At 46.6% G+C, this 13,650-nt stretch overlaps 1 protein-coding gene across 3 annotated transcripts in view; it reads right to left on the reverse strand.

Annotated features, from left to right (window-relative positions):
- Positions 1–13,650, reverse strand: part of LOC119966494 (integrin beta-1-like) — a 130,661-nt gene that overhangs the window by 20,256 nt on the left and 96,755 nt on the right. For all 3 annotated transcript variants that reach the window (XM_038798275.1, XM_038798273.1, XM_038798274.1), the window contains exons 12-13: positions 12,780–13,018; positions 7,292–7,514 (exon numbers count right to left, since the gene is read on the reverse strand). In XM_038798275.1, the coding sequence (XP_038654203.1) occupies positions 7,292–7,514; positions 12,780–13,018 (462 nt within the window). The remainder of the gene's footprint in view (positions 1–7,291; positions 7,515–12,779; positions 13,019–13,650) is intronic.

A 13,650-nucleotide genomic window follows, 5' to 3' on the forward strand; every position in this document is an offset into this window, starting at 1 on the left:
TGTTGTTCTCTTATTTTTGTTCTCTATTTCCCCTTCAGTTATTACATCTTCTAAGTTAATGCTCTGGTTCCAACTCCCCGCCATACTAGTTTAAATCCTCCCGAGTGACTTTAGAAAACCTCTCAGCCAGGATATCGGTGCCCCTCCAGTTTAGATGGAACCCGTCCTTCTTGAACAGATCACACCTGCCTTGGAATGATCCCAGTGGTTCAGAAATCTGAACACCTCCCTCCTACACCACCAGTTTAGCCACATATTTAGCTGCATTATCCTCCTATTTCCAGCCTCACTGGCACGTGGCACAGGTAGTACCCCTGAGATTACAACCGTAGCGGTCCTGCCTTTTTAGCTTACTGCCTTAACTTCCTGAACTCCTTCGGCAGGGCCTCCTCATCACTCTTCCTGTCTATGTTGTTAGTATCTTTGAAGCTTTGCGCATGTCAAGGAGACACAGCCTGAGTGAGACACATACAGTGTGGGAATTGGAACTTGGTAATTTGATGCAGTGAGGTAATTTGGTGCAGAGTGGGGGAAGGTGCTTTTTCGCTACCGTTTTGTTCTTTCTTCCGGCCTGTAACTTTTAATCTGCAGGGAGAGAACCAGAGAGCATCTGAGAACCTGGGAAGGTAAGTGATTTTTATTTTTATTACCTTTTCAAATTGTGTGGAGGGGAAAACTGAAGTGACATCACAGTAAAGCTGTGACCTGATTGGCTGGTTGGGAATCTACACTAAATTTAAAAAATAAGCATTGTTAAACTAATTAAACATAATTATAATTTAGAGGGGTATCTAAGCCAGAGATCGGAGAGTACTGTATTTAGCTTTCACATTTATAGTAGAAATCTAGTGCTAGGAAACAAATAGTTAATAGTAACTTTTAAAAAAAAATTAAGTTTAATTTACTAGTTAATTGACGCAATGTCAATTAGAGGGGTGCAGTGCTCTGACTGTGAGATGTGGCAGGTCTGGGAGGCTTCCAGCGTCCCGGATGGCTTCATCTGCAGACAGTGCACCCAACTGGAGCTCCTCACAAACCTTATGGTTCTGTTGGAGCAGCAGTTGGATGCACTTAGGAGCATGCAGGTGGCGGAAAGCATCATAGTCAGAGCAGTGGCACCACGGCTGGCTCTGATGTTCAGAAGGGAGGGTCAAAGCGCAGAAGAACAATAGTCATAGGGGACTTTATAGTCAGGAGCACAGATAGGCGCTTCTGTGGACGTTAAAGAAACTCCAGGATGGTATGTTGCCTCCCTGGTGCCAGGGTCCAGGATGTCTTCGAACGGGTAGCGGGAATCCTGAAGGGGGAGGGCAAAAAGGCAGAGGCCGTTGTACATATTGGTACTAACAACATAGGCAGGAAGGGGAATGAGGTCCTGCAGCAGGAGTTCAGGGAGCTAGGCAGAAAGTTAAAGACAGGACCTCAAGGGTTGTAATCTCGGAATTACATCCTGTGCCACATGCCAGTGAGACTAGAAATAGGAAAATAAAGCAGCTAAACACGTGGCTAAACAGTAGGAGGGAGGGTTTCCGTTATCTGGACCACTGGGAGCTCTTCCGGGGCAGGTTTCAAATGCCTGTATAAGAAGGACGGGTTGCATCCAAACTGGAGAGGCATAAATATCCTAGCTGCGAGGTTTGCTAGTGTTACACGGGAGGGTTTAAATTAGTATGGCAGGGGGGTGGGTACCGGAGCAATAGGTCAGAAGGTGAAAGCATTGAGGGAGAACTAGAGAATAGGGCCAGTGTGGCTCTGAGGAAGAGCAGACAGGGAGATGTTGCTGAAAACAGCGGGGCTGGCGGCCTGAAGTGCATATGTTTTAATGCAAGAAGTATTACAGGTAAGGCAGATGAACTTAAGAGCTTGGATTCGTACTTGGAACGATGATGTTGTTGCCATTACAGAGACCTGGTTGAGGGAAGGACAGGATTGGCATCTAAACGTTCCAGGATTTAGATGTTTCAGGCGGGATAGAGGGGGATGTAAAAGGGGTGGCAGAGTTGCGCTACTGGTTAGGGAGAATATCACAGCTGTACTACGGGAGGATGCCTCAGAGGGCAGCATGGTTATATGGGTAGAGATCAGGAATAAGAAGGGTGTAGTCACAATGTTGGGGGTTTACTACAGACCTCCCAACAGCCAGCGGGAGATAGAGTAGCAGATAGGTAGTCAGATTTTGGAAACAAGTAAAAACAACAGGGTTATTGTGATGGGAGACTCAACTTCCCCAATATTGACTGGGGCTCACTTAGTGCTAGGGGCTTAGACGGGGCAGAGTTGGTAAGGAGCATCCAGGAGGGCTTCTTAAAACCATATGTAGATAGTCCATCTAGGGAAGGGGCTGTACTGGACCTGGTATTGGGGAATGAGCCCGGCCAGGTGGTAGAAGTTTCAGTCGGGGAGCATTTCGGGAACAGTGACCACAATTCAGTAAGTTTTAAAGTGTTGGTGGACAAGGATAAGAGTGGTCCTAGGATGAATGTGCTAAATTGGGGGAAGGCTAATTATAACAATATTAGGCGGGAGCTGAAGAACCTAGATTGGGTGCGGATGTTTGAGGGTAAATCGACATCGGACATGTGGGAGGCTTTCAAATGCCAGTTGAAAGAAATTCAGGACCGGCATGTTCCTGTGCGGAAGAAGGATAAATACAGCTAATTTCGGGAACCATGGATAATGAGAGATGTTGTTGGCCTTGTCAAAAAGAAAAAGGAGGCATTTGTCAGGGCTAGAAGACTGGGAACAGACGAAGCCTGTGTGGAATATAAGGAACATAGGAAGGAACTTAAGCAAGGGGTCAGGAGGGCTAGAAGGGGTCATGAAAGGTCATTGGCAAATAGGGTTAAGGAAAATCCCAAGGCTTTCTACACTTACATAAAAAGCAAGAGGGTAGGCAGGGAAAGAGTTGGCCCACTGAAGGATAGGCAAGGGAATCTATGTGTGGAGCCAGAGGAAATGGGCGAGGTACTAAATGAATACTTTGCATCAGAATTCACCAAAGAGAAGGAATTGGTGGATGCTTAGTCTGGAGAAGGGTGTGTAGATAGCCTGGGTCACATTGAGATCCAAAAAGACGAGGTGTTGGGCATCTTGAAAAATATTAAGGTAGATAAGTCCCCAGGGCCTGATGGGATCTACCCCAGAATACTGAAAGAGGCTAGAGAGGAAATTGCAGAGGCCTTGACGGAAATCTTTGGATCCTCACTGTCTTCAGGTGATGTCACGGAGGACTGGAGAATAGCAAATGTTGTTCCTTTGTTTAAGAAGGGTAGCAAAGATAATCCAGGGAACTACAGGCCGGTGAGCCTTACGTCAGTGGTAGGGAAATTACTGGAGAGAATTCTTCAGGACAGGATCTACTCCCAGTTGGAAGCAAATGGGCGTATTAGCAAGAGGCAGCATGGTTTTGTTTCAGGGGAGGTCGTGTCTCACTAACTTGATAGAGTTTTTCGAAGAGGTCACAAAGATGATTGATGCAGGTAGGGCAGTGGATGTTGTCTATATGGACTTCAGTAAGGCCTTTGACAAGGTCCCTCATGGTCGACTGGTACAAAAGGGGAAGGCACACAGGATCAAGGATGAGCTGGCAAGATGGATACAGAACTGGCTAGGTCATAGAAGGCAGAGAGTAGCAATGGAAGGATGCTTTTCTAATTGGAGGGCTGTGACTAGTGGTGTTCCGCAGGGATTAGTGCTGGGACCTTTGCTGTTCGTAGTATATATAAATGATTTGGAGGAAAATGTAACTGGTCTGATTAGTAAGTTTTCAGTCGACACAAATGTTGGTGGAATTGTGGATAGCGATGAGGACTGTCAGAGGATACAGCAGGATTTAGATCGTTTAGAGACTTGGGCAGAGAGATGGCAGATGGAGTTTAATCTGGACAAACGTGAGGTAATGCATTTTGGAAGGTCTAATGCAGGTAGGGAATATACAGTGAATGGTAGAACCCACAAGAGTATTGACAGTCAGAGTGATCTAGGTGTACAGGTCCACAGGTCACTGAAAGGGGCAACACAGGTGGAGAAGGTAGTCAAGAAGGCATATGGCATGCTTGCCTTCATTGGCCGGGGCATTGAGTATAATGAAAAAAAATTGTCACAAGTAGGCTTCAAATGAAGTTACTGTGAAAAGCCCCTAGTCGCCACATTCTGGCGCCTGCTCGGGGAGGCCGGTACGGGAATTGAACCGTGCTGCTGGCCTTATTCTGCATTACAAGCTGTTTAGCCCATTGGCAAGTCATGTTGCAGCTGTACAGATCCTTAGTTAGGCCACAGTTGGAGTATAGTGTTCAATTCTGGTTGCCACACTACCAGAAGGATGTGGAGGCTTTAGAGAGGGTGCAGAAGAGATTTACCAGGATGCTACCTGGTATGGAGGGCATTAGCTATGATGAAAAGTTGAATAGGTTTAAGGTGCGAGGGGCAAAGTTTAGAGGAGATGTACAAGGCAAGTGTTTTTTTTACACAGAGGGTAGTGGGTGCCTGGAACTCTCTGCCTTAGGAGGTGGTGGAAGCAGGGACGATAGTGACATCTTGACAAATACATGAATAGGATGGGAATAGAGGGATATGGACCCAGGAAGTGTAGAAGATTTTAGTTTAGACGGGCAGCATGGTCGACACAGGCTTGGAGAGCCAAAGGGCTTGTTCCTGTGCTGTACTTTTCTTTGTTCGTTTGTTCTTATCTATGTGTACTACGACCTCTGGTTGTTCACCCACCCCCTTCAGGATGTCCTGTGTTCAGCGACATTCTTGACCCTGGCACCAGGGAGGCAATATACATAGAACAGTACAGCACAGTACAGATCCTTCGGCCCACAATGTTGCGCTGACCATTTATCCGAATCTAAGATCAACCTAATCTATTGCCCTTCAATTTACTGTTGTCCATGTGCCTGTCCAACAGTCGCTTAAATGTCTCTAATGACTCTGACTCCACCACCTCTGCTGGCAGTGCATTCCATGCACCCACCACTCTCTGTGTAAAGAACCTACCTCAAATCTCCCCTATACTTTCCTCCAATCACTGTAAAATTATGTCCCCTCATGACGGCCATCTACGTCCTGGGGTAAAGTCTCTGGCTAGCAACTCTACCCATGCCTCTCATCATCTTGTACACCTCTAATATGTCACCTGTTTTCCTTCTTCGCTCCGGTGAGAAAAGCCCTAGCTCCCTCAAACTTTCTTCATAAGACATGCCCTCCAGTACAGGCAGCATCCTGGTAAATCTCCTCTGCATCCTCTCCAAGCATCCACATCCTTCCTATAATGACGCGACCAGAACTGGATACAAAATTCCAAGTGTGGTCTAAGCAGGATTTTATAAAGCTGCAGCAAAACCTCGCGGACTATCAACAACTCAACCTTTGTGTCATCGGCAAACTTACTAACCCACCCTTTCACTTCCTCATCTAAGTCATTTATAAAAACCACAAACAACAGGTCGCAGAACAGATCCCGGTGGGACACCACTGGTCACCGACCTCCAGGCGGAATATTTTACATTCACAATCACTCGCTGTCTCCTTTCGGCCAGCCAATTCTGTATCCAGACAGCCAAATTTCCCTGTATCCCGTGCCCCTCGACTTTCTGAAGAGCCTACCATGGGGAACTCACTCCCCCTTGGTAATACAAATAGATTAGAGTTTTTTGAGGATGTAACTAGTAGGCAGAGCTGCCAACCGTTCCCAGCATAAATCAATATTCCAGATACCAAAAATCAGTATTCTCGCAGTAAAATTGGTATTTTCATGTCAAAGAAAAAATGGGGCTACTAATCTGAAATGCAAATCTAAAACAGGAATGAAAAATGCAAATTTAACACTGATACATAGATGTACATCATGAGTGGGTGTTTTCAAATTAAGTTTCAAACATTCAGTAAATCTAATTATGAAAAATTCTATAATACTGCACAGGGAACAATGCAGCACAGTTTAAATTACCTATATGCTTTTAAATTATTAAGGATGGAATCTGGACTCCCAGAGAGCATTGTAGAACCAAATGCAAAGAGCAACCATTTTAAAATTGCGTCACATCACATCATACAATTTCCAATGCTGTACAGGTCTTTGATGAGGTATGCAGATGATTGTGTACTGTAGTCGACCCTCGATGCGATTAAAAAAAATCCCAATACAGGCACCTCGATGCGAGACCGTGCAAAGGATCACATGATACGCATGCACTGTATAGTGTGCAGGGTGGAGATGGGGGGGGGGGGGGGGGGGGGGGGGGGCTGACTTCCAGCAACCGTCGCCAAGGAAACCAAAGCATTTTCGGGAGGAATGCATTGCCTGTGGATTGTCAATCAGCTCCTCTCCCCCACCCCCAGCATCTCGACCCCACAAAGCCAGCCAGCCATTTACAGGGAGCTGCCTCTTAATATTTTTCTTCTTCCAAAAAAAAAATCCTCATTTAAATACTCTCCTACAGTGCGGTGCCAGGTTGGATTTGACCGAGGGCTGCAGTCCTCAATGAAAGGCACTCGGTTAACTGGCTTCTAACTTCTGCTTTCTGTCCCTCTACTTTCTTGAATAGAGATGATACTTTTGTGGTCTTCCAGGGTGCTGGAGTACTTTCAGAATCCAGCCAAATTCAGGAGATTACAACCAATGCATCCATTATCTTTGCAACCACTTTCTTTAAGACCCGAGGAAAGATGCCATCAGGTCCCGGGCACGTCTCAGCCTTTAGTCCCGTTAGTTTGTCAGCACTCAAGATCGTAAGAAATAGGAGCACGAGTATCCTAGCAAACTTAGATACATTAATCTGGTCTCTTCATCCAAGTCGTTAATATAGATTATAAGTAGCTGAGATCATAGTACTGATTCTTGAGGCCCCTCAAGCCTGCTCTACTATTCAATTAAGGTCATGGCTGAAGAAAATTTCATACCCTGGCTGGGAATCAAAGCCTGGTTGCGGTGGCGAGTGTCAAATCCTAACCACTCGACCACAGGAGTTCCCTCCCTTTTCTTCCCCACCTCTTGCCTTTCTGTTGTTAATAGGCTGCATTTTGTGTATTCTACTGTGAACTCAGATAGAAAATGCTTGTCTAAAGTGTATGTCATTTCCTGGTTTCCCTAGTCTCATCTCTTAAGGAACCAGCGCTTAATTTAGCTGCTCTCTTTTAACATACTTGTAGAATACATGTCTGTCGTGATATTTATTGCTAGTTTCCCCCCCAGATTTTAAACGTAATATAGGTGAGGGAATTAAGCATTATTGTTCACAAAAGTTATGTAAAACTGGATTATATATCTTTCAATCACTTAAATACTTACTTGTGTTCTATACAGACTCCAGGACAGGTTGGACACATTTCACAGGCAGATCCTTGGAATTTGGGTTCAGTGCATTTGCAGCGACCACAGTCACATGTACCTCTCCCATTACACATCTGCCCATTCTTTGAAATACACGTCGAATTATCCAAGGAGCAATCACAGGCATTGCCAGAAAAGCCGGGGTAACATTCACACACGCGGCACTTACAAATACCATTTCCTGTAAAAGATCACAATTCAGAAAAGTTTTAAAATTTATCTCCAAACATTTGCTTTACAGACCTCCTCCTCACCTCGGCCATGTTGACATACTTTTGGAACAGAGCAATATTAAATACCCGGTTGAGTTGGTTAAGGTGCACTTCTATGGGAAATGCAGTAGTTGCCTGCTGGGTTAAGAGAATTGGGAGAAAGAGCAGATATTGTGAATTTGCCTTGGGGAAATTATGGTTACAAACTTGGGTCTTAATATTCCTTTCTGCAATGTATTGGGATATTTAATATATAAAATTGCGCAAGAGAGTGACAGAGAAACATGGTCACATTCCTAGGTTTGAACTTCAACTAAAAGAAGATGCAAAGACTTGGGCTTAGTAGAGTTTAAAAACAGGCTTCCCTGCTGTTTCATATTTTTACAAGTAATGGCTTTTGAAGTCCATTTTCAAGTGCTTAATAGAGATTTAAAACCTTCAAATTTAAAACAAAATTATGTTAAGTTTCTAATTAATAGAGGGTGCAGAAATAATTCCCTAAATTGGAAGAATGGTACTGGAAATACTTAAAAGCACAAGGTTAAAGAAGCTCTCGGGGCAGCACGGTGGTGCAGTGGTTAGCACTGCTGCCTCACGGCGCCAAGGCCCCAGGTTCCATCCCGGCTCTGGGTCACTATCCGTGTGGAGTTTGCACATGCTCCCCGTGTTTCTGTGTTTTGCCTCCACAACCCAAAGATGTGCAGGGTTGGTGGATTGGCCACGCTAAATTGCCCTTTAGTTGGAAAAAATGAATTGGGTACTCAAAATTTCTTTAAAAAAAAGCTCTAGGCTTTCTTTCCAAGTTGCAGTTGGATGCAGCTGAAGTTCAACACATCCAAGTGTCAAATTATGAGTTCAAACAATAACAAGCCACAACAGAACTGAGTAACGTCAAAAAGGTGCGGGAGGAACCGGAGACGGAGACTCGGAAGTGGCCGAGGAGAGTTGACCCCCCCGCGCACAGCATGGGCGACAGAAAAGCAGCAGCCCAGACCGTGAAGCCACAGACACAAGCGCTCGGGAGCGGAACCAACGACCAGGAGAGAGAGAGAGAGAGAGAGAGATATCCCATCCCAACGGACCAGTGGTGACCACGTGATGAGCGGCGAGACAAAGAGGGACTCCGGTCTGCACCAGGAAACCTCTCTCCCAAACCCTCCTGAGAAGTGACAAGGAAAGGGGAGGAAAAAAGGAAAGGAAAAGGGGGGAAAATAAAAGTAAATAAATAAATAAGGAAAGAGAGAAAGGAAAGGAAAGGAAAGGACACCCCACCCCACCAACAAGAACAAAAGGAAACCCGAAGCAGGAGGCAGACCCAGCGAGAGCAGAGGAGCAGAGGAAGTGAGAGCAACCCTAGGGTAAGGAACCATAAGGGTGTATCAGGACATTGGGGCGGACCTGGCCCAAAAAAAAGGGCTGAATTCAACAAGACAAAATCAGCACTGCACAAAAGCAAGATTAAATTTGGGATGTTATATCCAACCAAGCTCTGGGTAACATTTGAGGGGAAAAGAGCTGTTTTTAACACCCCAGTGGCGGCTGATGAGTTCGTTGAGAGCGAACAAGCTGGGGGAGGAGCACACACAACCACAATGAAAGACATGGGGACAGAAAAGGAAGGGAAAACCAGAACAAAGAGCAGAGGACAGACCGCAAACAAGGACAATGGACTCATGAACTGGGCACATGTGTGTTATTGCGCAGGACTGTGCTGTCTCGTTGCAGAGCTTGTCTCCTCCCTCAATGTAGATGGAATTGAGGTGAGAAAAGCAAACAGGAGGGCGACACAAGGGCCAGTAGAAGAAAGGTTAAACAGGGCCAGAACTGGGCGAATACTGGGAGGAGGGCCACCGTACTAACGAGGAGGGCCAGCACGGGAGGGCAGGAAGGAAGGAGGGCCTCGGCACACCTCTAAGGGGAGGGGGAGCGCCTGGCACAAGGAGGAGAGCGAGGTGTAGGGGTGTGGAGAATGCAGGGAGAGGACAACGGGACAGGGGCTGGGAGAAGAGGAGTCTGGGGAGAACGCAGACAAAAGAGAAGCAAACCAAGATAGTGAGGCAGTACAGACATAGGCCTCGGTGGACAGGGAGCAGGGCGAGGAACCAATAGGGTGCCGCAAACAGCCACTCGAGAGGGCATCAGGGCAGAAGGAGACTCAGGAACACAGGGGCGCACCCGTGTGGCGTACACACAGCTGGTGGCCACATTGGGTGCCCCCCGAGCGCCGACACCATGGTGAGAGCGGTGACGCTGGCCATTTTGGACAGCCGCCTAGCAAAGGGAAACCCCGGAGTGCAGGGGTGCGTCCACCAGGTATGTATGGGTGATCCCACAGGACCTGGGGGGGGGGGGGAGGGGGGGGGGGGGTCAGAAACCCCCCACCAGGATTGTTACCTGGAACGTAAGGGGACTCAACAGTCCAGTGAAAAGATCCAGAGGATTCGCTGACCTAAGAAGGCTAAAAGCAGACATAATCTACCTACAAGAGACGCATCTGAGGGAGAAGGATCTGGTAAGGAAGGGCTGGGTGGGACAGACGTACCACTCATGCTATGGGACAAGGGCTAGGCGGGTAGCAATATTAATTAGCAAGAGGATGAGGTTTACGGAAACCAAGACAGTTACGGACCCAGGGGAACGGTACGTCATGGTCAGCGGTGTCCTGGAAGGGGCACCTGTTGTACTGGTGAATGTGTACAGTCCCAATTGGGACGACTCAGAATTCATAAAGAAGACCATGGCGAAAATCCCCGCCCTTGACACACACCGACTGATTATTGGGGGGGGGGGGGGCTTTAACTGTGTGCTGGACCCACTGACCGACCGATCAAACCCCAGAACGGGGGAAAATTCTGCCATAGCTAGGGAACTAGGGGCCTTCATGGAACAGATGGGGGCAGTGGACCAATGGAGGTTCCTGCACCCGTGAGAAAAGAGTTCTCTTTCTTTTCGCAGATGCACAAGGTATACACCCATATCGACATCTTTGCAGTGGGGAAATCGGTGCTTCCAGGGATCACGGGAACGGACTACTCCACGATCGCTATCTCTGACCACGCTCCACATTATATGGATGCGAGGTTGGAGACAGGCCGGGCCCAGCGCCCACATGGAGGCTGGACACTGATCTCCTGGCTGATGAGGCTTTCTGCCAAGAAATATCACAGGCCATAGGCGATTACGTTAGTAACACTGAAGGCCGTGATCAGAGGAGAGATCATAGCTTCCAAGGCAAGTAGAAATAGGGAAGAGGGTGTGGCCAGGCAACAGCTAGTGGACTCCATTCTGGAAGTCGATAGAAAGTACTGCGAGGCTCCGACCGTAGGGCTGCTGGCGGAGAGGAAAAAGCTGCAAATGGACTTTAACCTGCTATCCACTAGAAAAGCAGTGTACCAACTCCGCCAGACACGGGGGACCTTCTACGAACATGGAGACAAGGCTGGCTGCCTATTGAGAAAGCAGGCAGCCACAAGGGAAATAGTGTAGGTTAAGGATAGAAAATGCAGACTGGTAACAGAGCCAAAGGAGGTCAATCGGGCATTCAAGATCTTCTACAGGGGACTGTACACCTCCGAGCCCCCCCAGGCGGGGATGCGGAAATGAAACAGCTCCTAGACAGACTGGAACGGTCAGTGGTGGGGGAAAGAAAGACGGGGGGAGCTGGAAGCACTAACAGACCTGGGAGAAATCATGGAAAGCATCAGCTCCATGCAGGCGGGGAAGGCATCGGGACCTGATGGGCTCCCGGTGGACATCTACAAAAAAATTCACACCAGTCCTGGCCCCACACCCAAGGGACATGTTCGCGGACTCGCTGGCAGGGGGCACCCTGCCGCCAACGCAAGTCACAATCTAACTAATATCTCAAAAAAATAAAGACCTGATGGAATGTGGATCATACAGACCCATTTCACTACTGAACGTGGATGCGAAAATACTCGCAAAGATCCTGGCCAAAAGGCTGGAGGGCTGCATACCAGAAGTGGTCGCAGATGCACTATAGAGATGCACTTTTACAGATGCACTATAAAGAGCATCCTATCGGGCTGCATCACAGCCTGGTATGGCAACTGCTCGGCCCAGGACCGCAAGGAACTTCAGAGAGTCGTGAATACCGCCCAGTCCATCACACGAACCTGCCTCCCATCCATTGATTCCATCTACACCTCCCGCTGCCGGGGGAAAGCAGGCAGCATAATCAAGGATCCCTCCCACCCGGCTTACTCACTTTTCCAACTTCTTCCATCAGGCAGGAGATTCAGAAGTCTGAGAACACGCACGAACAGACTCAAAAACAGCTTCTTCCCCACTGTCACCAGACTCCTAAATGACCCTCTTATGGACTGACCTCATTAACACTACACCCATGTATGCTTCATCCGATGCCAATGCTTATGTAGTTACATTGTATATATTGTGTCGCCCTATTATGTATTCTCATGTATTTTCTTGTATTTTCTTGAATTCTGTTTAATTCCCTTTTCTTCCCATGTACTGAATGATCTGTTGAGCTGCTTGCAGAAAAATACTTTTCACTGTACCTCGGTACACGTGACAATAAACAAATCCAATCCAAGAGGACCAAACGGGCTTTGTCAAGGGTAGGCAGCTCACAGCGAACATCAGGCGGCTTTTCTTGCAGTACAATGGGCAGCACGGTAGCACAGTGGTTAGCAAAGTTGCTTCACAGCTCCAGGGTCCCAGGTTCGAGTCCCGTTCTCCCAGTGTCTGCGTGGGTTTCCTCGAGGTGCTCTGGTTTCCTCCCACAGTCCAAAGACGTGCAGGATAGATGGATTAGCCATGTTAAATTGCCCTTAGTGACCCCAAAAAAATGGTTAGGAGGGGTTATTGGGTTACGGGGCTAGGGTGAGGGTTTAAGTGGGTCGGTGCAGACTCGATGGGCCGAATGTCCTCTTTTTGCGCGTACGTTCTAAGTTCATAAGCAACAACTGTTTGTAAATATGAGAAAAGCCAATAAAAAGATTTTCAAAAAAAAGAACTGAGTAACGGCCAGATGAACTGGAAGTGAAAAAAAATTATGAGAAACATGCATTTAAATATATCATGATACTTTAAAGCTACTGAAATTCTTCACCTTAGGGAAATGTAATGTAGGTGTTGTGAAAATTTTGAAAATGGGCCATTATAGAAGGGTAATGTCAAGTAAGTTGCAAAGAAATATGAAAACCAGTAAACCAGCATATGGAAATATAAATTCACTGCTGCATACTTGCCTCCACAAATCACTCCATTGGATCGGTCACAATTGAAGTTATCACATTCGCAATATTCACCCGAGATTATTTCATTAGGATTTTCCCTCTTTTTGCAGACACATTCCCCACAGATACAATCGCCATTGTCATTACAGGTACTAGATGCATTATCTTTTCGACATGAAAAATCCATATCCTCACTATTTACTTCATCAGTGCTGCATTCACAATATCGACCGATACGTCTGTCGTTACATCTGAAAATGAAGCATTTCATATTTCCACGTTAGGGGACTGAAAAATACAGTACCAATTGATTTAAACAGCAGAAAAAGTAGTTTTTTCTTCACCTCATCCCATTGTATAAAACATGAGGGCTACAGTTGCACAATGTTCTTATTTTTGGCACTGGCAAAATAGCCAACTTTCCCAATTTAGCTCAACAATCTGAAGGTCAATAATACAAACCTTTTGCAATACTGGTGCTACTCAGTATTTCTACGTGCCTGCACAGGAAAAGGCTGATCATACTGGACAATGCATTGCCAGCTCATTTAATAAGTTAACAGTTACTCCGTTCATGATGCAGTAGGGCTGGAATTTATGGGGCTCATACAATAAGTTGGACAGTTTTCTGGCAATTTGAAGAGGAACAGCTGCTAGGAAGACACAAGGCAAAGGAGGTAACTATTCGAATAATTTCAAATTCGTGCTACCCCTAGCTTATCTGTTCGTGCAGGCCACCCACAGTGGGATGCACTGGGTTCCTTGGGTACAGTTCAGGCTCAGCATTTTGCAGGGTATTGGCATAAAGGCCCAAATGCCAGTGTATGCCAGATTTAACTACAGGACATCACTCTACTGTTCCAAAATTAAGATAATGCAGTAT

Source organism: Scyliorhinus canicula, chromosome 5 (genome assembly GCF_902713615.1).
Source record: "Scyliorhinus canicula chromosome 5, sScyCan1.1, whole genome shotgun sequence".
NCBI lineage: Eukaryota > Metazoa > Chordata > Chondrichthyes > Carcharhiniformes > Scyliorhinidae > Scyliorhinus > Scyliorhinus canicula.